This window comes from Aethalodelphis obliquidens, unplaced genomic scaffold, assembly GCF_003676395.1.
Source record: "Aethalodelphis obliquidens isolate GAN/ISIS:26980383/991018 unplaced genomic scaffold, ASM367639v1 scaffold54, whole genome shotgun sequence".
Classification (NCBI taxonomy): domain Eukaryota; kingdom Metazoa; phylum Chordata; class Mammalia; order Artiodactyla; family Delphinidae; genus Aethalodelphis; species Aethalodelphis obliquidens.
Window position 1 is genome coordinate 14036764 of NW_020837998.1, and position 24757 is coordinate 14061520.

Below are 24757 nucleotides of genomic sequence, written 5' to 3' on the forward strand. Positions count from 1 at the left end.
TCAAAATCCCAATGATTTATGGTGAATATGAGATGATCTGCTTAGTTCATTAGGAGTTATCCTAAGAGCTTTTTAGAAGGATGTCCCAGTGCTGACAGCATCTTCTTTAATTTCCTAACTGCAGAATTTATTGCTTGTCTCACCAGTTTCCTTTTGGATATGAATGTACTTATCATGGGAGCTGTTTAATAAAGTGACAGTAATCCACTTAAGGAATTTATTTATTGCTTAAGGAATACAGACTATAAAATCTTAACATAGCTGAAAATCACCAAACTGGCCCAGGGTTTTTAAGGAAGTTTTCACAGGCAATACAAGTATCTGTTTTTTGTTCGGTTTTTGTTTTTTTTTTTGCCACGAGGCTTATGGGAGTTCCCAGACAAGGGGCTGAACCCAGGCCATGGCAGTGAAAGCCTGGAATCCTAACCACTAGGCAACCAGGGAGCTCCCACAGGTATCTGTTTTTTTTCCTAAACTTTTCCGATGGGGGTTAGGAAGAAGAGGCTCAGAATAAGGATAACAGCTCAGAATATCATCTCTGTTCTAACTAGTCCCATAGCTGCCAAATAACAACCAGACACAATCCTAAAACCATTAACAACAGAACAAAGATAGCAGCAGCAAGAAATCATCCCTGAGCCGGAAAGCAGCCATTAATGCCTGAACAGAGACAGGATACAACCTAGTATCAACTGCTGCCAGATAGGCACTTATTCACTGTGGCAGGTGCTAGCCCATGGTAGAAATGGTTTGACTCTATGTTTTAGGAAATATTTGGAACAAACAGAAGAAGAAAAAGCTAAAAATCTATGCAAACCAGCTGTATAGCCTTCAGGTTAGACTGTTTGCCTTTGGCAAGCATGGCTGAATCATCTGAGACACCATAAAAGAGAAACAATTTAAGTTAATTCTCAAATTGATAAAGAGAAGCCAAGTCCCATAGTTAAGTTGGGTCTTCAGGTCTACTACTTTTTAATACTTTGTCCCTTTCTACATGGCTACAAACTTTGAATATAACTAGCAAAAAAAAAAAAAAACGTTCAGAGAAACAAATACAAATGATGCAACATAAGGCAATGAAAGGAGAAGAAACAGGTACAATTTCATCTAGGTCTTCAGTCTGGATGGTGAAGCCAAGGTTTGTGTGCCAGGCTGAAGGCTCTCCTCACTTCTTCAGAAAATAGTTCAGTCTTTTCCGTAGATAAATAAGCTGTAGGGAGAGGCAGAAAAACATGAAAAATTCATCTGAAATCTTAAGTTCCATTACTTGATCTAGAATTTACTTATATAAACCAAAAAGGAAGACTGTAATTTGGCACTTATAAGGTTATCTTAGTCTTACAATGTTCCAAAGAACAGTGCCACAGTCAAGAACACAAACAATGATGCTGTCCTTTATCATGCCAAACTTATAAAAGGAAGCTTCAAAATTGAATATACTAAAGAAATTAAATATGCTTGCTGTTAAGAATTTGTACTTCTGGGAAGAGTGTACAGAGGTCACAGCTCACTGTAGGGGCAAAGGAGATGGGATCACTGTAGCCATAGTCTAAGACTCAGAAGATAAGGCAGTTGTGATAGCTGATTGCCCCACTGAACGCACCGTGTCTTAAACCGAGTCGTGGCTGCTGCTTCCTGCCATGTTATGAGACCCTTGAAAACTGGCTCAGAGTCCTAACCAATAACAAGTCTGATGACGTTCTACTTACCCTGATGCTTTTTAAGTCAGAAGCCCTGAACATTTTGTGATGTAAGATTTATTTTTTTTATTTACTTGAAATGGCAAAGTGACCAATAACACTCAGGTATACTGTCTTTGAGACAAAGATTGTTTTTGAGTATTATTCAATTTAGCTCACCCCATATCAGTGTGGATTTTCATTTTGTGGAATGACAGGAATGGAGCATTACAAAATGATCCTGTGCTGGACATGAGCTACCAAACTGCTATAATTGCTAGCTGTAGTAATTGAGAGCATCTTTTCACTCAGATGCTGACCATGATTACCACCACTGACTTCTCCAGTTCTTTCTCCTTTATTGGCACTTTCTCCTCCCACCACCTCCTAAAGGGAGGTTTTTCCTTAGGTTCAGACTTCTTGCTGAACAGTCAACCTGGCTAACTCATCTATCCCCACAGCTTCAATGATCATTTCTATGCATGAGGCACTCTCCAATCTCCCATTTTAAAAAGTGCTTCCAACTCAACTCATCATCTTCTCCATCCTCCACCCCCCAAGAATCCTCTTCAAGTTGTCTTCATTCCTGTTAGTGGCTCACCATTTTCCAGTCACCCAGGCTCCTTGTTCCCTTTTTGTCCTGGAAATCCAATCAATTTTTAAGTTCTGATTCCTTCTATCACTTGCATCTTCCTCTAGTCTTTCCCCCCTCCAATTTCTCCTATATACTGCTAGCAGAGAAAATTTCCTGAGTTACTCCCCAGGTGAAAAAGCTTTTAGGGCTTATTATGACCTACACCAAAAATCTAAACTCTTAAGCCTGGCATCACCACCTCTGAGCCATTGTGAATGCTACTTTCTATACAGAATGCCTTCATTTCTCTATCTCTTTATTAGAACCTTACCCACCTCTTAAGGCCCCAAACACCATCTCTCCATGAAGCTTCCCCTAATCTCCATGGACAAAAGTGAGCTCTCATTCCTTTAAATTCCTATCCCTCTCATGTATTTCTCCCCAACTGGAGGCAGAGACTATGTCATAAGCATTTTGTAGTTCCCTGTGGAACCTAGCTTTAAGTAGGTGCCCAATAAATCTATGTTGAATAAATGAGCTAACATAAAGGGTTCTGAGTGAATAAAGTTTACAACTGTAGTTCTATGTTGAAAATAGCACTCCCCAATACTAACTACTTACATGTAGGAAAACAAAGATGTTTAGTGGGTGCTAAAGCAATCCTGGCATTAACTGTTCACATGGCTGTTTATAAGCAGTACTTGGATGAGTGATGTGCTGAGGGGAAGGGAATATACAGAACATAAGAATTCTCCTGGCCTTGTTTGTATGGGGATGAGCATGGGGGATGGCATCACTACCTTAAGAGCTCTATGCTCGGGAATTCCCTGGCGGTCCAGTGGTTAGGACTCCACACTTTCACTGCTGAAGGTGCGGGTTCCTGCAAGATGCGCGGCGTGGGCCCCCCCCTAAAAAAGCTCCATGCTAAGTCCATCCTCATAATACGACCTCCAGTCTCTTTAAAACTGTTACTCTACCCTCAACAGTATAGGGCTGGAACCAGCATACATTTCTATACAGCTACTTGACCCTCACTTATCCCACACTGCCCTCTTTTCTTTTCACTCTGCTCACTCTCTTGTGGCTTTAAATGATAGTCTTTCAAGTTAGAAATCTGGCATACATCCTTAATGCTCTTTTCTCCTTCAACACTCAGTAATTGGCCCAATTCCCATCAATTCTACCTTTAAAATACATTCTCTCATATATAAATGTTCACAACAGCATTATTCATGGTAACAAAAAGTGGAAACAACCCAAATGTCGACTGATGGATGAATGGATAAACAAAATGTTGTATATCTGTACAATGGAATATTATTCAGCCATAAAGTGGAATAAAGTACTGATACATTCCACAACATGGGTTAACCTTGAAAACATTATGCCAAGTGAAAGAAGCCAGACACAACAGACCTTGTAGTGTATGTTTCCTTTTTTTTAAAATTTCTTCAGCATCACTGTATTTCTTTTCTTTTTTTTTTTTTAACATCCTTATTGGGGTATAATTGCTTTACAATGGTGTGTTAGTTTCTGCTTTATAACAAAGTGAATCAGTTATACATATACATATGTTCCCATATCTCTTCCCTCTTGAGTCTCCCTCCCTCCCACCCTCCCTATCCCACCCCTCCAGGCGGTCACAAAGTACTGAGCTGATCTCCCTGTGCTATGCAGCTGCTTCCTACTAGCTATCTACCTTACATTTGGTAGTGTATATATAGAACTACCATATGACACAGCAATCCCACTACTGGGCATATACCCTGAGAAAAACATAATTCAAAAAGAGTCATGTACCAAAATGTTCATTGCAGCTCTATTTACAATAGCCCGGAGATGGAAACAACCTAAGTGTCCATCATCGGATGAATGGATAAAGAAGATGTGGCACATATATACAATGGAATATTACTCAGCCCTAAAAAGAAACGAAATTGAGCTATTTGTAATGAGGTGGATAGACCTAGAGTCTGTCATACAGAGTGAAGTAAGTCAGAAAGAGAAAGACAAATACCATATGCTAACACATATATATGGAATTTAGGGGAAAAAATGTCATGAAGAACCTAGGGGTAAGACAGGAATAAAGACACAGACCTACTGGAGAACGGACTTAAGGATATGGGGAGGGGGAAGGGTGAGCTGTGACAAAGCGAGAGAGAGGCCTGGACATATATACATTAACAAACATAAGGTAGATAGCTAGTGGGAAGCAGCTGCATAGCACAGGGAGATCAGCTCAGTGCTTTGTGACCGCCTGGAGGGGTGGGATAGGGAGGGTGGGAGGGAGGGAGACGCAAGAGGGAAGAGATATGGGAACATATGTATATGTATAACTGATTCACTTTGTTATAAAGCAGAAACTTACACACCATTGTAAAGCAATTATACCCCAATAAGGATGTTAAAAAAAAAAAAGAGTCATGTACCAAATTGTTCATTGCAGCTCTATTTACAATAGCCCAGAGATGGAAACAACCTAAGTGCCCATCTTCAGATGAATGGATAAAGAAGATGTGGCACATATATACAATGGAATATTACTCAGCCATAAAAAGAAACGAAATTGAGCTATTTGTAATGAGGTGGATAGACCTAGAGTCTGTCATACAGAGTGAAGTAAGTCAGAAAGAAAAAGACAAATACCGTATGCTAACACATATATATGGAATTTAAGAAAAAAATGTCATGAAGAACCTAGGGGTAAAGCAGGAATAAAGACGCAGACCTCTTAGAGAATGGACTTGAGGTTATGGGGAGGGGGAAGGGTGAGCTGTGACAGGGCGAGAGAGAGTCATGGGCATATACACACTAACAAACGCAGTAAGGTAGATAGCTAGTGGGAAGCAGCCGCATGGCACAGGGATATTGGCTCGGTGCTTTGTGACAGCCTGGAGGGGTGGGATGGGGAGGGTGGGAGGGAGGGAGACGCAACAGGGAAGACATATGGGAACATATGTTTATGTATGACTGATTCACTTTGTTATAAAGCAGAAACTAACACACCATTGTAAAGCAATTATACCCCAATAAAGATGTTAAAAAAAAAAAAAAAAGAAGAAGATGTGGCACATATATACAATGGAATATTACTCAGCCATAAAAAGAAATGAAATTGAGCTATTTGTAATGAGGTGGATAGACCTAGAGTCTGTCATACAGAGTGAAGTCAGAAAGAGAAAGACAAATACTGTATGCTAACACATATATATGGAATTTAAGAAAAAAAAATGTCATGAAGAACCTAGGGGTAAGACAGGAATAAAGCCACAGACCTACTAGAGAACGGACTTGAGGATATGGGGAGGGGGAAGGGTGAGCTGTGACAAAGCGAGAGAGAGGCATGGACATATGTTTCCTTTTTATATGAAATAACCAGAATAGGCAAAATAGGCTAGTAGAAAGTAGATTAGTGGTTGCCTAGAACTGGGTGGGGGGGTCGTGGTGAGTGAGAGGGTCAGAAGAAACGGGAAATGACTGCTAATGGGTACAGGTTTCTTTTTTGGGTGATAAAAATGTAAAATTGATTGTGGTGATGGTTGCACAATTCTGTGAATATACTAAAAGCCATTGAATTGTACAATTTAAATGGATGAATTGTATGGTATATGAATTATATCCCAATAAAGCTGTTATAACACATTTTTATTGCCATTAAATATATATATATATTCTTTCCAAATGAAATAATGCCATTTGCACCAACATGGATGGACCTAGAGATTATCATATTAAGTGCAGTAAGTCAGAGAAAAACAAATATCATGATATCACTTACATATGGAATCTAAAAAAATGATACAAATGAACTTATTTACAAAACAGAAATAGACTCACAGACATAGAAAACAAACTTATAGTTACCAAAGGGGATAGCAGGAGGGGGGAAGGGAGATAAATTAGGAGTTTGGGATTAACATATACACACTACTATATATAAAATAGATAAAAAATAAACAACATGGACCAACTGTATAGCACAGGGAAGTATACTCAATATCTTGTAGTAACCTATAATGGAAAAGAATCTGAAAAAGAATACACACACACACACACACACACACACACACACACACACACATACACATATATATATAACTGAACCACTTTGCTGTACACCTGAAACTAACACAACACTGTAAATTAACGACATTTCAATAAAAAAAGAAAAAATATTTATTCTTTCCATCTCCATTGCCACCTCCTTATTTCAAGTTACCATCACCTTTTATTAGACGACCCCACAGCCTCCTAACTGGCCTCCCTGCTTCTAGTCCTGCCCTCCCACAATCCATTCTCCAGATAATAATCAAAGTGATCTTTAAAACTTCTAAATTAAATGTGACTCTCCTGCTTAAAACTCTCCAAGGGCTCCCCATTGCACTTAAGACTAAAACCCATCCTCCTTATCATGGACTGCAAGGGACCATACAATATGGCCTCTGCCTACTTCTCCAACCTTACCTTAAGTCACTCTCTTTTCGCTTTAAATACTGCAGAGGTCCTCAAAGAGGCCAAGCTCTTTTCCAATGTGGGACCTGGCATACACTCCACCCAAGAAGCTCTTCATACACTTTTTGCCTGGACTTTTCCTTCGGGTCTCTTAAGTATCACTTCCTCAGAAAGGCTGATTATGATCTCCCCAATTTAATTCAGGACTCTATTCAGATAGCACCACTGACTCTTTCTCCTTCACAGCCCTTCTTTATGATTTGCACCTTTATATTTGTATGATAATTTGTTTGCTGTTGATCTTCCCTGCTAGACTGTTAGCTCCATGAGGAAAAGTATTGTATGTGTCTTATTCAACACTGTGTGTACATCCAGTGCTTTCCACTTAATAGACATTCAATATCTGCTGAATGAACAAATTTTCACAAAGACTTTGTTCCAACCTGCTACCCTCATTTAGAAGATTTGGCCACTACTGTTCCTGTGAAAGAACAGCCAGAAATGAGATGGGGGGTGGGGTTCTTTGCATCAAATATTTTCTGGTTGATGTGAAAACACACTTCTCACCTGCTCATTTTTTTGTTTTTCCTGTAGCTTAAGCTGCTCCAGCACAGACTGTAAATGACTCTGGAAAACGAATTATATAAAAGATGAATGCTGAGTCTCAAAGGAAAAGAGAACCAAGAGAGACAAAGAGTTTGGCAAATAATTTGATAAGTAAGAAAACTGTCAGTCGTAACAAAAGAGTACTTTTAAAATAGGATTTGGAAAAAGAATGTCTCTATGTGTATAACTGAGTCACTTTGTACAGCAGAAATTGGCACAACATTGTATATCAACTCTACTTCAATAAAAACACATTTTAAAAAGGATTTAGAGTATAAAAACTACACTCTCCAACTGCAGGGCCATTCGATTTGATTTTATACACCCTACATGGCACTTTTTTTCTTGCCCTAAAACAAAGAGTTAGAATGCCTTCATGTTACCTTTTTCTAGTTTAGCACAAATCCTTTGACTGTGGTGACCTACTTAAAGAGCTGGCTTGGAATCTGGTGCTGACTCCTTCATTCCCCTGCACTAGGGCAGAATATTACCATTCTTAACTACTACTGCACATGACAACAATCATAATACCATATATCTGTATCTTTCAAAGTATGTCCACATCTATTATCTAACTTGGTTATTCTGAAGGACAACACTCTAAATAAGTATAGTTCTGTGTCAAGTTGCTCCCCTTTGATGACAACAGCTCTATAGAAAAACAAATCTGGCAAGGAATTCTCCAGATGCTTCAGAATTTCCCTCACTATAAAAAGAGAAGCAAACATGGCCTAAACATACATTTTCCTTTTGCTGATATGTGTATTAATAAAATATGTATTAATGCATATTAATAAAAATAAAGCATGATATTAATTTTTGTTCAAGCAGGCATCATAAAAATTTTAAATTAATTTAGTTTCTCTTTCATTGTAATGAATATGTTTTGGTACAGAGCAACAGGGTTCAATCTATGCCCTACCACTTACTGTGGTCCTTGGCCAGTTACTTAATCTCTTTGAATTTCAATTTCTTATCTATAAAATGGGAATAGTGACAGCACCTATATTTCAGGGATGTCAGGATGAAATGAGATAATACACGTAAAATGCTTAGCTCTGTACATGCCTTTCACATAGTTAAATGTTCAATATTGGCAATTATTATCTCAAGTCTCCTGGTCCCCTCCCAAAAATGCTTATATAAGATGATCAAAAATACTCAGGTAAAAGGAAATAGGGCTATCTTTTATTAGGGGTATCTAAGAGGTTGTTCAGGTTCATGAATGAGCCAGAATGCTGCACAGAGATGACATGAGTGGAAACACAAAGATGGGATTTTGAAAGTAAGATATCAGGATATATTTATACCAGCCAACAAGAATTTACCTTGAGCATTAGGTTTTCCACTTTCATAATGAGCTTCTTCTGTCTTTGTGCTTTGCACTGAATCTCTTGGAGTTTTTTCTCCACGTAATGAGTCTGCTTCTGAATTTTCATGACTAACAGAGATAGACAAAAACTTCATGTATCTAAACATGGCCTAAACTAGTGGACCAAGATCCAAATCAACTAAAACTCCACTACACATCTGAGCAATAATTTCTCAAACTTAACTTTGCAACTAACACGTGTTTAAAGTCAGTCTTTAGTACTGCCACCCACTCTGTCCCACCCCTTTGTTTTTCCCTAACTTACCCATTGAGCTGGTTCCCTCCTTTGCCTCATACTGGCCAGATTCAGTGAACTTGTCCTGTAGCTCCCTTTCCATATACATTTCATAATAATCTTCTTCCTCTTCCTTGTCTTTATCCGCATCATCATAGTCCTCCTCTCCCTCTTCATCTTCCTCCTTATCATCCTCAACTTCACTGTTACTGCTAGAGTCATTGACCATCTCCCGAAACACACCATATTCTATGGGTTTTAAGCAAAAGGAAGGTGAAACCATCTGAAGCTTTTCAAATAATTCCCACTCCAGCTGCAATTATACTCCCCCTCAAGTTTACTGGGCAACCAATGAATTTTAAAAATAATTTTTCTCACAGGAAGATTACTCCCTTTATAAAACAAGGACAGGAAAGGCAAAACACTGTAACATTCATTCATGTACTCAATGATCAAAATATTCAGAGAATCCAAGGGCCCACAGGAATTTAGAATAGCAGAGATGGATGGGATATTAGAACCCCAATCTAAAACCCCTAAACTTGTGGGACCAATATGAGGAGAGAAGGGCAAAGGCACCCTTTTTCTGTGATTGGCCTGAGTTTACAGAGAATGGTCCTACACACAGTCAACACCTGCCCTCTCTGAAGCTCCTGCTTTGCCTTTATTAATGCACCTGGTAAGGTATGACGCTGCTTACAGCCACTCATTTCTGAGGCTATCTCAAAGCCTGGAATGAAGCCTTGACTTTCTATTTCCTTGGTTTCACCTTCGGCAATGACCTCCCATCCTGAAAGGAGAGGCAGTCAAGGAAAAAGCAGAAAGAAAGCAGAAGGCAAACTTGAAAGGGAAGAGGCTCTCTGGCTGAAAGTGCTATTTAATTTAGTCCAACTTCAGGCCATTTGTATCTGGATTCCTAGTATAGAAAAGTGCCTTATACTGAATTACGCAAGTAAATAATTTCTATTACATGAATGTACTGTTCCTAGCTAGAAAGTAACATTTCCAAAAATCATAAGTTCTGTACATTAACATCAGCACACAATATCAGAAATGAGAGCTTGTCACCAAGTGCATTCTGGGTGGACCAGACTACACAGAAAATATTTAGTATAAAAGGATACGGACACTGATAGCTTCAGCATCTGAGTGCAGTAGTTTTTTCACTTCCTTTTCCACATCAGGAGGTTCAACATGCTGAACCAAAGTTGGAGAAGAAGGAATACCAGTACCATCACTTAACACCCTGTGTTCTGCAGAAATGTCCTCTTCCTACATACAAATGAATTCAAATAATTAGGCCTCTTTAAGATACATCCAATCAAATTTCTACTTTAAACAATGCTATTTATGAAGGAAACTTTGATCAGGGTCTATATTTTTGTACAGTAAGCTTATTTTTTCCCAATCAAATTACTTGAGACATTTAATCTTTTCAATCTGCAACTCTATATTAAAGACCTCCTCAGAGGCATGACCCTTAAGCCTCAGTTGTTAATTATTTGTGCTGACCCACACTGGCAAAGAACTATAATTTTTTTGTTACTTGGAAGTAATTTGGTTTAAAGATCCAAAATCCCAGATTCCACTTCTCCACATCTTTATTATTAGAGAGTTTCCTATAAAAACTGGGTCTTAGCCACATATTCTCCCTTAAATCCAGTTTTAGACAATTATCTCCACAGCAACCAATTCATCATGCCACAAATAGAGATTAGAACTTTGAGGGGGAATAACTAATTACAAACAACTGCTGGTAAGAGTGAACCCTGGCTTCCAAGAAATGGTTTTTAAAAATAAATATCACAGAAAAGAAGCAGATTAAAATACACAGGGTCACTGATCAAATTGTATCTTTTGCTCTTGGAGTTGTCAGACATTGAACAATGAATTCATTTTTCAGTGAATCAAATTCAGTGTATGTGTATGGGAGTGGGGGTTACAGGTGAGAAGGAAGGCTTGAAAGCAATCTTTATGATTTTTTTATTTGTTTGAAATTAAAGAGCTGTGAAATAAAACACAGCATAGGTTAACAATAAAGTTATATTACGATTTGTCTACCTCAGGAAAGCTGACTTCTTCAGTTTGTTTGATATCAGTGACCTATGAAATAAAACACAATGAACAATGAAATTATATTATAATTGTTGTACTTTACTAAAGCTTAAAGAGTTCTAGAACCATTCTTAATGTAGTTTTTTTTTTTTCTTTGCGGTACGCAGGCCTCTCACTGTTGTGGCCTCTCCCGTTGCGGAGCACAGGCTCCGGACGCGCAGGCTCAGCGGCCATGGCTCACAGGCCCAGCCGCTCCGCGGCATGTGGGATCTTCCCGGACCAGGGCACGAACCCATGTCCCCTGCATCGGCAGGCGGATTCTCAACCACTGCACCACCAGGGAAGCCCTTAATGTAGTTTTATATTTAGTAGGCACTCAATGAATGCTGTTGACTGACAGTATAAAACCAGAACAACCATGTTCATAGATTAAACATAGTAAAGCTATTGATCTATAGGTTTAATGCAATTCCTATCAAAATTCCAACAAGGTTTTCTATAGACATAGACAAGCTTACTCTAAAATGTGTATGGAAATTACAGACTCTAGAATGGCTACAACAATCTTGAATAAAGAAAAGTGAGATCAGTCTTCCTGATTTCAAGGCTTATTACAAAGCTACACTGTGGAATCGGTGATCAACACAGATTAATGGAACCCAGAAAAAAATCTCACACAAATATGCCCAACTTAGTTTTTACAAAGGTGCAGAAGCAATACAACGGACAAAGGGTAGCCTTTTTAACAAATGGTGCTGGAACAATTGGACATGCAAAGGGGAAAAAAAAGAACAACCTTGAACTAACCCTCAAACCTTTTACAAAAATTAACTCAAAAATGGATTGCAGACTTAAATTAAATATAAAACTTAAAAAAGATAGGAGAAATCTTCAGAATCTGGGCTAGGCAAACAGTTCTTATACTTGACATGAAAAACATGATCCTTAAAAGGAGAAATCAATAAATTGGACTTCATCAAACAAAAAACCTTTTGCTCTTTGAAAGACCCAGTGAAGAACATAAAAAGACAAGTTACAGACTGGGAGAAAATATTTGCAAACCACATATCTGAAAACTAGTATTTGGAATATAAAAAAGAACTCTCAAAACTCAACAATAAAAGCAATCCATTTAGAAAATGGGCAAAAGGCATGAACAGACACTTCACTGAACTGGACATATAGATAGCAAACAAGCACATGAGAAGATGCTCAACATCTTTAGCCATCAGGGAAATGCAAATTAATACCACAGTGAGATCACTACACATCTATAAGAATGGCTAAAATAAAAAATAGTGACAACACCTAATGCTGGTGAAAATGTAAAGAAATTGGATCACACATACATTTCTGGGGCAAATGTAAAATGGTACAGCCACTTGGAAAACACTATGGGTAGTTTCTTATAAAACTAAACATGCAACATACCCAGTAATTGCACTCCTGGGCATTTATGCCAAAGAAATGAATACTTATGTTCACACAAAAACCTGCTGGCAGCTTTATTTATAATAGTCAAAAAATGGAAACAGCCAAGATGTACTTCTATGAGTGAACAATTAAGCAAACTGTGGTACATTCATAACACGGCATACCACTCAACAATAAAAAGGAATGAACTATTGATACATGCAACAATCCACATGGACCTTAAGGGAATTAATCTGAGTGAAAAAAAAAAGCCAGTCTCAACTGTTATACTTTGTATGATTCCACTTATATGACATTCTCGAAATGACAAAATTATAGAGATGGAGAACATATTAGTGATTAGCAGGGGTTAGAGCCTGGTGGTTTGGGGTGAGGAGGAGATGGGTGTGGCTTTAAAAGGGCAAGATGAGGGATCCTGGTGGTGACAATACTGTTCAGTATCTTGACTGCGTGGGTGGATACACCAACATACACATGGGATAAAATTGCATAGAACTAAACACATGCACACACATACACAGGAGAAAGCAAAACTGGAGCAATTTGAATAAGATTAGTGAATAGTAATAATGTCAATTTCCTATTTGTGATACTGTACTATAGTTTTGTAAATGTTACAATGGGAAGAACTGGGTAAAGGGTACACAGTATCTCTTTTCTATTGCTTACAACTGCATGTAAATCTACAATTATTTCAAAATAAAAAATTTAATTAAAAAAGAAGCCAAGGTATAGTACTCCTGTAGTTTGCCCAGGGTTCTACAAGTCTGAGTTAAGGTTAGAAATACAACCACAATTCCCAATTCTCAGGTTCTGGATGTGTTCACTTTAAAACAAGATTTTGCAGTTGGAAACTTTTAAAAGCGTTAGCAGGAGTTTCAAGTTCATGACACATCTAGATCCCTAAGTGACTACCCTATAACTTCAAGGGTCAAGTCTGTTTTTGTTCTTTACATATTTCCAATTGTTAGCACACAGTGCCTGGCATGTTGCTCATACTCAGCAAATGTTTATTGGACATATAAATGACTGAAAAAATGAATACCCAACTGACTGTCTCCCTTCCCCCCCATTCATAATCCTCTTCCAATCCAACCAGTAGACACAGAAATAGCATGGCACTAACCTCTTTTGTTGTTTTGCAGAAGCTTCTCTTTTTGACATTCCTAAGTGGTGGAGTAACTAAAATAAATTCAACATGGTGAAATGTATATATGACTGATGGTAGTCACATATCTGTCTGAATTTGATAAGGTTATGCTCTAAGCCACTGGCTCATGACACGACTCGTTCCTTTAAGAGTGTCTGGATGCCTACTGAACCAAATACCTAAGTGTGGTAACAGATCCCTGGCTCACAAGTAATTAGGATCCAGCAGATAAATGTAGTTAGCCAGAATGAGCAAGGGACTGATGACTTACTGCCACGCTTCCAGATATGTTTTTTCTGTCTCTCCTTTTTACTTTTCCTGATTGCTTTAAGATCAGTAGAGGTAACCGGTTCTTCAGGATGAGAGTGGACACCACCATCAGCAGTGCACACAAGCATCTGCATTTAACAAAGACAAAGAAGTTGACTGTGGCCACAAATCTTGGGTTAGTAATGGATAATGATCATTCTTACCACCAGAAATCCTGGAGCACAAAAGTAAGGAGAATGCTACTTGGCATTTCCAGAAAACCAAGTATTACATACACTCGTATGCATTCTCTCTCTATCTCGGCAGCACAGCATATGGACTCTGAGTTTGTTGTTGTCTTTTTTAGCTCCAGTGCTTACCACTGCGGAAGGAATGTGTTGAAAACAAGATATATCTTAGCATTTTCATTTATAAAGGAAACAAAAAATCAACAGTAGAGATGATGAATAAGAACCAATGTAAACCTCCAGAGTTACCAGCACACTGCTTTAACAGGAATTTCAGACGAAGATCCCAGATGCTCATATTTTTCAAATAATGAAAGGCACTATAAATGGCAAACAGGAGGCTCTAAAAGCTATTTGGATAAAGTAGTGAAAAGTGATGGATCAAACACCAAACCAGAACATGACATTGTATTCCCCGTGCAATTGAGCTGGAAATTAGAAATGACAAGCAGGTGAAAAGAGAATTGAAAGAAAGAAAAGGAGGGAGAAAGTAAATCCTTGAAGGATGTGTGGGCGAGTAGATTAAGAAAACTTGTCCATACCTGGGAAATATCTGCCGTTTTATAAAAAGTTGTTTTATCCAGAGTTTTCAGGCTTTCAACAACACAAGGCAAATCAACCAGCTTAGCAGATAGTGAGACATCTTCAACCCCAACAACTGCATGACGTCCATCAGCTGAACAGAAGTAGAAAAGATTAAAGCTGACATCTTCCCAATGTACTCTCAAGACTCCTGGGGTTTGAATAATGAAGACTTATGGGGGACAGAGGAGTCTTTCATTGAAACTTACTATTTCTCACAATGCCAGAATTGTGTACGCAATTAGTAACTTCCCACAGCAAAGAAGGCAGAGTATATGGAGCTCTTTTTTTCTAGTTTATGTCATTCCATCAAAAGTAGCTGAGTTTCTTGGTCATGGTTGTGAACTAAAGTGAATGAAGTGGTAACTGTTTCATTCTCATCTTGAAAGGCCAACTCCATTCATTTAAACCCATTCGTTTGGATACCATTAGGAGCATTCGATCATGTCATTGTACATGGGTGTTTTCAAAGGGTTGGGTAAGGGGAGGGTTGATTCTAGAATAGTACTAATAAGTCTCAAGTTATAATCTCTAGTTAAAATTCTAGATAAAATTCTAGATAAAAATTCTAGATAAAATTCTACACAATCGCGAGAGAGAGAGAGAGAGAGAGAGAGAGAGAGAGAGAGAGAGAGAGAGGGAAAGAGTCAGCTATATACTGACAACTCTGAATCCTGCCCAGATGTCTCAAACATGAACGTCTCTTGATACAAAAGGATTCAAGTGTAATCTTCTAATATTAAGTGAAAAAAGAAAGATGCAGAACTATGTTTGACATGATCCTTTTTGTGTAAATTATCTTTAAAAATATAGAGAGATTATTTATACGTTGGTATTATGCATAAAAGTTTTGTCTATAAGGAAACACAAGGAGAAAAGGCCAATATTAGTTATCCTTGGCATTGAGGTTGAGGCACTGTGAAGGATAGTTTCACTTCTCCTTTTGAACCTTTCTGTTTTATTTGAATTTTCTAGCCATGCATTTGTATTCCTTTTTTTAAAAGTGTCAGTAAGGGCTACCAGAGTGGTGGGATTATGGGCCATTTAAAATTTTATTCTTCATATACTTCTCTGTATTTAAAACTCTAATAAATATTATTTAAAAAAGATAAAGATATGTCACTTTTGTAAACAAAGAATAGTACATCCACCTGTCATTCCCCTGGACAGTCAGAAATCACAAGTTTCATATAGGAGACAATCAGCAGTATGCAAATCCCACAGTTGACCTCCAAGTTCTTCCTTATACACACCATGACAATTACCTCAAGTTGTATAAGTTCTACTTCCTTTCCTCTTAAAAGGAAGAGATGGAAGTGACTGAAGCCTCTCTTTGAGTCCATCAAGACAGAGACCACATTCTATTCTTTGTCACATACTTGGCATCTAGTATTGTGCCTGACACATAGCAATCCCTTAATAAATTACTGTTCAATGTATGGTGAATGGATATTAACTACTTACACAATAAGTCAATTTTCAGTTTATCCTTCATGGCAGCACTTCCAGACCGTATTATCTTTCTGGCAGTAGAAGCATGTTCCTAAAAAGGAGGTAGATTGAAAAATCAGAAGGATGAATTGTCTACTTAGCAGGTAATAGAACAGATATGTCAGAGACAGTCCTCCCTTAAATAGAACCTTAAACTTCCGAAACGTTAGGAACAAGGCCATGTACCATGAGATACTGTGCACTGGATAAGTCAAGTTAGGATGAGGTTGACTCTAATCTCATTGTTGTCTTTTAGTAGCTACAGATAATGCCTTCTCCTAGCTGTACCTTCCTGTTTCTCACTGTTACCCTTCAAGTTGTAGTTGCTACGGGAAGGCTTAGCTGCAGTTTACTGGCTATATTAACTAACCCTAATTAGGGAAATACCTTTCTGAAGCCCATCCTTAATGTACCTTTCTTAGACTAAATAATACTTAAATACAGGTGTCAATAGGGGAAGAGTCCCTAACACAATGCTGAAATGAGCTTCAACAGCCTTGCATGATGATGAATTTGAGGAGACAGTGCTAACCCCTCCATTGCCCCTTTTTGAGGTGACAGAAAGGAACTCTCTTTTAGAAGAGTCTTATCTTGGCTGTCCAGTGAGCAAGGCTGTTGGCATCTGTGATAAGTGACTGAATCCATCATTGTCCCACCTGTTTGCCAGGAAATCAACCCACACAGTAGGTGGCATGTGCAGGACAAAAGAAATGCTGCTTAAAGGAGTACACGCTAGAATAGGACTGCTAAATACAACACAACTCCTGGGAAACAAATGTTCTTGGTTTTTATAGCCTACATTAAATAATCAGAAGTGCTACAGAATCCAAGCAGGGCTGATACTTATGCCCTGAAGATATTTGGCCTGAGATACAAGGGTTTCTTACCAGAGGCAGACGCAATATAAACTGCTTCTCAAATTCGTAAGGAGGTTCATCCTGGCTTCTACTCATCTCTTGTTTTTGAGTTCACGAAAACAAAAACAAAACCAACAGTTACCAAAAACTCCTCTTGCCCCCTCTATTGACCACTTCTGGTAAAATTATACAATATTTTGCTGATAACCCTCACTGGAATGATGTGTGTACAGCTTCAAAACACTTTATTTGACATAACTTGATTATTTATAAAGTCACCTTATCTCCCCTCCCATATGTGCAGATTTTCCAACGTTAATACTAATTACATGATAACAAATGAAGTAAGAGCTGTTACACATGATTTAGTCTTCTTAATATTCTTAGACTCTCCGGTAAAGGATTAACTCATCAATACAGTGGTGACTACCAAAGCAAGTAAGCTACATACCTCTGCAGAGAAGACTGCCAACCAAAGGCCAAAATCAACCCCAAAAACCACTGGCAGAAATGCTCTATGATGATTTGAAGGAAACAGAGCTTAATTTTCAGTATTTCACCTTAATGATCAATAAAATGGTAGGAATTAAACAGTCCGTGTGAGAGCAGGCAGCTTTTTATGACTCTAAAGCCAACATCAACAGCTCCGAGCTATCTCGGGGAAAAGTTAGGAGCCCCAGTCTTATGGCTGGGCTATCTATATAAGTACATCTAACTTCATGGAATAGACTCATTTCTGAAGGGATGATAATGAAAAAACATAAAATCTAATTTGATTTATTCATCACTAACATTTACTGCATGCACTCCATGTGCCAGGCTCTACATTGAGTGCATAAGGTCTATTATTTCATTTAATCCTCACAACCACTACTTATTTGAAATACCCCTAAGAGCCATTTGAAGGAATCCTAAGATGAATCCATACACACACACACACACACACACACACACACACACACACATATACACACACACATATATATATATTGCACATTCTGTAAAGTGAATAATCTCCAAGTTGATCTTTATTTTTTCATCTTATTTTCCATCTATTAGGGATATATCTGTAGTGGCTTGCATTTTGAGTTTTAGGGCCCACACTACTTCTGAGGAAATTTTTTCTCAAAAATGGAAAAAAGTGGGCTTCCCTGGTGGTGCAGTGGTTAAGAATCTGCCTGCCAATGCAGAGGATGCGGGTTCGAGCCCTGGTCCAGGAAGATCCCACATGCCGTGGAGCAACTAAGCCCATGTGCCACAACAAGTGAGCCTGCGCTCTAGAGCCCGCGAGCCACAACTACTGAGGCCTGCGCACCTGGAGCCTGTGCTCCACAACAGGAGAGGCCACCATAATGAGAGGACTTCGCGCTGCAGCAAGGAGTGGTCCCTGCTCGCCGTAACTAAAAAGAAGGTCCGCATGCAGCAGCAAAGACCCAGCACAGCCATAAATAAATAAATGGAAAAAAGCAGTGTACATATATGAAAACTGAAAAAGTTTTCTTATGTTCTAAGGACACTATGCTATACACCAAGTTATAAAATCTTATAATTTAAGTTAGATGAAAAGCTCCAGATAATGTATAGCCCCTAATACTCTGTAAACCATTAATTGAGTTCTGAGTTTTGAATTTGAATCTCACTTAAAAGCACTGGAACCTTTTTAAAAAACACATACAAGTGAATATAACAAAAAAGAAGCAGACTCACAGATATACAGAACAAACTAGTGGTTACTAGTGGAGAGAGGGAAGGGGAGGGGAAATGTAGGGGTAGAGGATTAAAAGGTACAAACTATTAGGTATAAAATAAGCTACAAGAAAAAAAATAATAAAATAAGCTACAAGGATATATTGTGGAACACGAGGAATATAGCCAATATTTTATAATAACAATAAACAGAGCATAATCTTTAAAATTGTGAATCACTATATTGTACATCTGTAACATATAATATTGTATATCAACTATATTTCAATTTAAAAAAATTGTAAAAAGTGGGGGGAGGACAAAGAATATTTAGCACTACCAGTTAAAATAGAGAAAAGGAAAAACAAACAAACAAAACCTCATACAAGTGAGTCTGAGACCCTATTACAGGTAAACCATTCACCAGTTATGATTTCAGTCCTTTAGGCTGACTTCAGAAACTACCAGAAAGGCATAGAAAGCACAAGAGAAATCAGGAGTGAAAAATCAGACACCCAGGATGGGAGGGTGGGGTGGGGGGGAGGAGAGAGAGAGAGAAAAAGAGAAAGGGAGAAAAAGAGATTGATTATTTGTGATAGCCATTTCTCTCCTTTTCCTGCCTCATACAGTTATACACACACACACACACACACACACACACACACACACACACAACTAAATGTAAAGGTAAGGGGGAAAGTTAATTAAAATAAAATAAATTGAATAAAAAATCTTGGGACTGGGTACATTGCCTAACATAAGAGTAACAAACATTTAAGGTTGGAAGCAGAAATACAGATTTCAAGAACTAGCTGCTAAGCAAGATTTTATCAGATCAGTAGTAACTTTTAGATTTATCAGCAGAATTAAGACTAAGGCATTTTGTTCATTTCAGTGCCTTTCTGGCAACTCCTCTCTTATGAAAGAAAGAATGTAAGAACTGGAACCATTTCAGAGAAGGTAGACATCCCTGGTAGAAATGAGTTTTAATGATTTTTTAGATTTGCTATCTGCATTTATACAATGAACTGGTTGCATCATATTTCTTTTAAGAAAAGCCATCCACATTTTTCCAGCAAGCACTCTTTGATACCTAATTAAATTAACAGGGCCTCTCTCCACCATTCACCGCCCCCACCCAGCCAGCTCCATCTCACTTCATCAGAATTAGAATTGGAATCAGAATTATGATTAAATGGAGGGCGCCTGACCGCAAGCTCCCATTAGCACAAGTCAGCACAAAACTAAATTGGTAGTTTCTCAAGTTCATAGCTGCTAGCTGCAGTTTGGAGGCAATGACCACTCCATCCTTATCCCAGGGGCACTAGGCTCCCAAGGGAAGACCGCAGCCCTAGGCTTTGATCCCATTTCCCTAGAAAACCTCCCACCAGGCCAAGGGGCCCTAAGCCTTCGCGCCACCCCAGGTGGGCTGGCAAGGGAAGAGCAGCGAGCAGCCCTTGGCGCCTCGTTGAGCCCTCCGACCGCCGGACTCACACGCCCCTCAGCCGACTCGCGCCGGGACGGCCTCTCTGCACAGGGTGGTTCCAGAGGGAGCGAGTGGGCTCCCGGCGGCGGGCGGACTGTGTGGCGACAGGGAGGAGCCTCGCGCGCAACCCCTCCCCACACTTCCGCCACCGCGGATAGGCGGATGGCCTCGAGGCGGCGGCCAGCTTGCCGCGTGCCTGGGCGGTAACTCGAAGGGTGCTGATTGCGGCCGCTCAAGTACCTCGCGGAGCAAGGCTTCAGAACAAATACCCGGGCTTCCCTGGTGGCGCAGTGGTTGAGAGTCCGCCTGCCGATGCAGGGGACGTGGGTTCGTGCCCCGGTCTGGGAGGATCCTACATGCCGCGGAGTGGCTGGGCCCATGAGCCATGGCCGCTGAGCCTGCGCGTCCGGAGCCTGTGCTCCACAACGGGAGAGGTCACAGCAGTGAGAGGCCCGCATAACGCAAAAAAAAAAAAAAAAAAAAAAAAAGAACAAATACCCTTTACACAGGGACGACCCTTGGGTCGGCCACGGGGGTTTTACCAGCACACAGTGATAACTGTAAAAGGGGTGGCAGAATCGGTTGCTCCACAAATCTGTTAGGTTGGACCGATTTGTTCCTTGGTGACGCGACCTCGCCTGGTGAAAACTACACCGCCGCGCAAACGCATTAAATAACTAGAATCCGCGCCCAAACTACTCTAACTAGCTGATCCCTTCGAAACAGTCACTATTTTACATCTTTTGGACAGAGATACAGCGTACTCCGCTTATTTCTCTTAAATGGGCATCGTGGTTCAAATAAACTTCTAGCAGTTCGTTTCTCCCATAGATCCTTAATGTACGGAAAAAATCTTAAAACCACTTACCTGTCCCTTCTCGTAAGTTTTCCAGAGGGGTTCTGGCAGCAGCCTGGTTGCCGATGGCGGCATCAGCTTGGGCGCCATAGTCGGCAGGAGTTTGGGTGCCAAGACCGCCTTCAGTTTGGGCGCCAAAACCGCCGGCAGTTTGGGCGCCAAGACCACCGGCAGTTTCAGCTCCATGGAAAACGGCAGTTTGGGAATATCGGAGGCTCATTACTTCTGATGTTGAAGTCGGTGTTAAATCATTTTCTGAGGAACTGCAGCGCCGTCCCTCAGGGCACTCCATGGTCTCTCGCTGAGGTCATAAAATGGCTTCCTATTGAGTCATGTGACCTAAAAGTTTCCAGAACTTTCCTAAAAATGAAACCGTTCCTAAAATGGTGTCCTTAAAGACACAGGGGTAATATTAGAGACATTAAGTGGTGCCTCTTAGAGATTATAGACGTGAAGTCTCTGTTGCCTTCACTTATCTAAACTTCATGGTAAGGAATAAATATTTTTAGAAGACTAATTGTGGTACAGTCGTTTCTTCTGGATACGTGATATTTTTTTCCCTTCAGTGAAGCTAAATTGCCAGAGCTTCAGACCAAGACAAAACCATTTTTTGTCCCTTTGAGAATTCATCCACTGATCTTTACTTTAGCATAATGTGGTGAGGTACACTGAAGATTATAATACAAAATGGACCAATGAAACCCGTTTTTCATGTACTGTAGAAAATTATTGATGGCATTTATATCAAAAATTATTCTTTAATAATAACTCAAAGTAAAATTTCTATTCTCAGTAACTGAAATACCATTAATAGTGTGTTTTGAATCATTGGACAATGTGAATTATGTAATTTCCTTTTGATGGCTGCTAGGAAGCTCAGGATCAATTTTGCAACCCACCTCTAACAACTGTGAACCTCACTGGCATATGTTGATCTCTTGTTTTGAATCATCACATTGTCTCCCAATCCCTAATTATTTTTATCTGTTGTGGTACATAACACTGAAAACTGCTTCAAAACTTTTTTTGAAGAGAATCAGATATAAATATTAGATAAATAAAAATAGTGCTCTGACAGAAGTGTCAGAGGGAGTATCCCTATGGGTGAAGGAGGGGAGCATAGTAAGTAACTGCTCACTTATAAATTCAATCATCCAACAAATATTAACTGATAATCTAATATGCCAGACTTGATTTGAAATATTTATTAAATGCTTAAAATATGGTAAGACTTTCATGAAAGGAGGCAAAAATTAAGGCACAAACATACACATATGTAATTTTTTCCTTTACTGCCAGATTTCCAGCCCCTTCTTGAGAAAGAATGGAATGAAAAGTGAAAAAAAGGAAAAGGCACGAATTATGGTTTCTCTTGGTAGGGGAGAGCAGATCCAAGAAGTAGCTCTGATGTACAGGTAAAAACCTGTCATATACATACTGTCATATTGTCAGAATATTTTTCTGGGTTTTGTCCTGTCATGTTGCTGTCTCTCTGATATCTTCTTCTGAACCCCCATCCCCTCCAAAGCCTTCCTCCCTCTCCCTTAACTATGGCTTCAGTCAATTTCATCATTATAGGAAATATGCAGTTGCATGTATTCCTTCAACAGAAGTTTGAGTTATGTGCCAGGAACTGTTCTAAGGTTAATAATCACTAAGCACTTATTAGGTGCTAAGCACTTTTTTGTAACATCTTTTTTTTTTTTTTTTTTTTTTTTTTTGCGGTATGCGGGCCTCTCACTGTTGTAGCCTCTCCCGTTGCGGAGCACAGGCTCCGGATGCGCAGGGTCAGCGGCCATGGCTCACGGGCCCAGCCACTCCGCGGCATGTGGGATCTTCCCGGACCGGGGCACGAACCCGTGTCCCCTACATCGGCAGGCAGACTCTCAACCACTGTGCCACCAGGGAAGCCCCTTAACATCTTTATTGGAGTATAATTGCTTTACAATGGTGTGTTAGTTTCTGCTTTATAGCAAAGTGAATCAGTTATACATATACATATGTTCCCATATCTCTTCCCTCTTGCGTCTCCCTCCCTCCCACTCTCACTATCCCACCCCTCTAGGTGGTCACAAACCACCGAGCTGATCTCCCTGTGCCATGTGGCTGCTTCCAACTAGCTATTTTACATTTCGTAGTGTATATATGTCCATGCCACTCTCTCACTTTGTCACAGCTTACCCTTCCCCCTCCCCATATCCTCAAGTCCATTCTCTAGTAGGTCTGTGTCTTTATTCCTGTCTTACCCCTAGGTTCTTCATGACCTTTTTTTTTTTCTCCTTAGATTCCATATATATGTGTTAGCATACGGTATTTGTTTTTCTCTTTCTGATTTACTTCACTCTGTATGACAGACTCTAGGTCCATCCACCTCACTACAAATAGCTCAATTTCGTTTTTTTATGGCTGAGTAATATTCCATTGTATATATGTGCCACATCTTCTTTATCCATTCATCCGATGATGGACACTTAGGTTGCTTCCATCTCCTGGCTATTGTAAATAGAGCTGCAATGAACATTTTGGTACATGACTCTTTTTGAATTATGGTTTTCTCAGGGTATATGCCCAGTAGTGGGATTGCTGGGTCATATGGTAGTTCTATTTGTAGTTTTTTAAGGAACCTCCATACTGTTTTCCATAGTGGCTGTATCAATTTACATTCCCACCAGCAGTGCAAGAGTGTTCCCTTTTCTCCACACCCTCTCCAGCATTTATTGTTTATAGATTTTTTTGATGATGGTCATTCTGACTGGTGTGAGATGATATCTCATTGTAGTTTTGATTTGCATTTCTCTAATGATTAATGATGTTGAGCATTCTTTCATGTGTTTGTTGGCAGTCTGTATGTCTTCTTTGGAGAAATGTCTATTTAGATCTTCTGCCCATTTTTGGATTGGGTTGTTTGTTCTTTTGTTATAGCTGCATAAGCTGCTTGTAAATTTTGGAGATTAATCCTCTGTCAGTTGCTTCATTTGCAAATATTTTCTCCCATTCTGAGGGTTGTCTTTTGGTCTTGTTTATGGTTTCCTTTGCTGTGCAAAAGCTTTTAAGTTTCATTAGGTCTCATTTGTTTATTTTTGTTCTTATTTCCATTTCTCTAGGAGGTGGGTCAAAAAGGATCTTGCTGTGATTTATGTCATAGAGTGTTCTGCCTATGTTTTCCTCTAAGAGTTTGATAGTTTCTGGCCTTACATTTAGGTCTTTAATCCATTTTGAGCTTATTTTTGTGTATGGTGTTAGGGAGTGATCTAATCTCCTACTTTTACATGTACTTGATTAACTATTTCCTTTCCCATATTAGGGAAGTTTTCAACTATAATCTCTTCAAATGTTTTCTCAGTCCCTTTGTTTTTCTCTTCGTCTTTTGGGACCCCTATAATTTGAATGTTGCTGCTTTTAAAGTTGTCCCAGAGGTCTCGGAGACTGTCCTCAGTTCTTTTCATTCTTTTTTTGTTTATTCTGCTCTGCAGTAGTTATTTCCACTATTTTATCTTCCAGGTCACTTAGCCGTTCTTCTGCCTCAGTTATTCTGCTATTGATCCCTTCTAGAGTATTTTTAATTTCATTTATTGTGTTGTTAATCGTTGTTTGTTTCCTCTTTAGTTCTTCTAGATCCTTGTTAAATGTATTTTGCATTTTCTCTATTCTATTTCCAAGATTTTGTATCATCTTTGCTATCATTATTCTGAATTCTTTTTCAGGTAGACTGCCTATTTCCTCTTCATTTGTTAGGTCTGGT

At 39.2% G+C, this 24757-nt stretch overlaps 1 protein-coding gene across 1 annotated transcript; it reads right to left on the bottom strand.

Moving 5' to 3' along the window:
* Positions 1 to 186: 186 nt before the first annotated feature.
* On the bottom strand, positions 187 to 21307 carry TAF7L (TATA-box binding protein associated factor 7 like). Its single transcript, XM_027086135.1, has 13 exons — positions 21028 to 21307; positions 17018 to 17085; positions 16104 to 16182; positions 14600 to 14733; positions 13832 to 13958; positions 13537 to 13592; positions 10983 to 11024; positions 10046 to 10118; positions 9598 to 9711; positions 8952 to 9170; positions 8643 to 8755; positions 7276 to 7335; positions 187 to 1210 (listed from the first exon to the last, which is right to left on the bottom strand). Exons 1-13 carry the CDS (start codon positions 21305 to 21307, stop codon positions 1166 to 1168), a joined length of 1410 nt encoding a protein of 469 aa, XP_026941936.1. The 3' UTR covers positions 187 to 1165.
* Positions 21308 to 24757: the final 3450 nt, after the last annotated feature.

Excerpts from the sequence above, each read along its gene's own strand:
- TAF7L (XM_027086135.1), bottom strand. The coding sequence starts at position 21,307 with ATGGAGTGCCCTGAGGGACGGCGCTGCAGTTCCTCAGAAAATGATTTA. Across the intron at positions 13,593-13,831 it reads ACATATCTGGAAGCGTGGCA|TTACTCCACCACTTAGGAAT; the intron begins GTAAGTCATCAG and ends AATTTATTTTAG. Across the intron at positions 10,119-10,982 it reads AAGAAGTCAGCTTTCCTGAG|CATGTTGAACCTCCTGATGT; the intron begins GTAGACAAATCG and ends ACTTTGGTTCAG.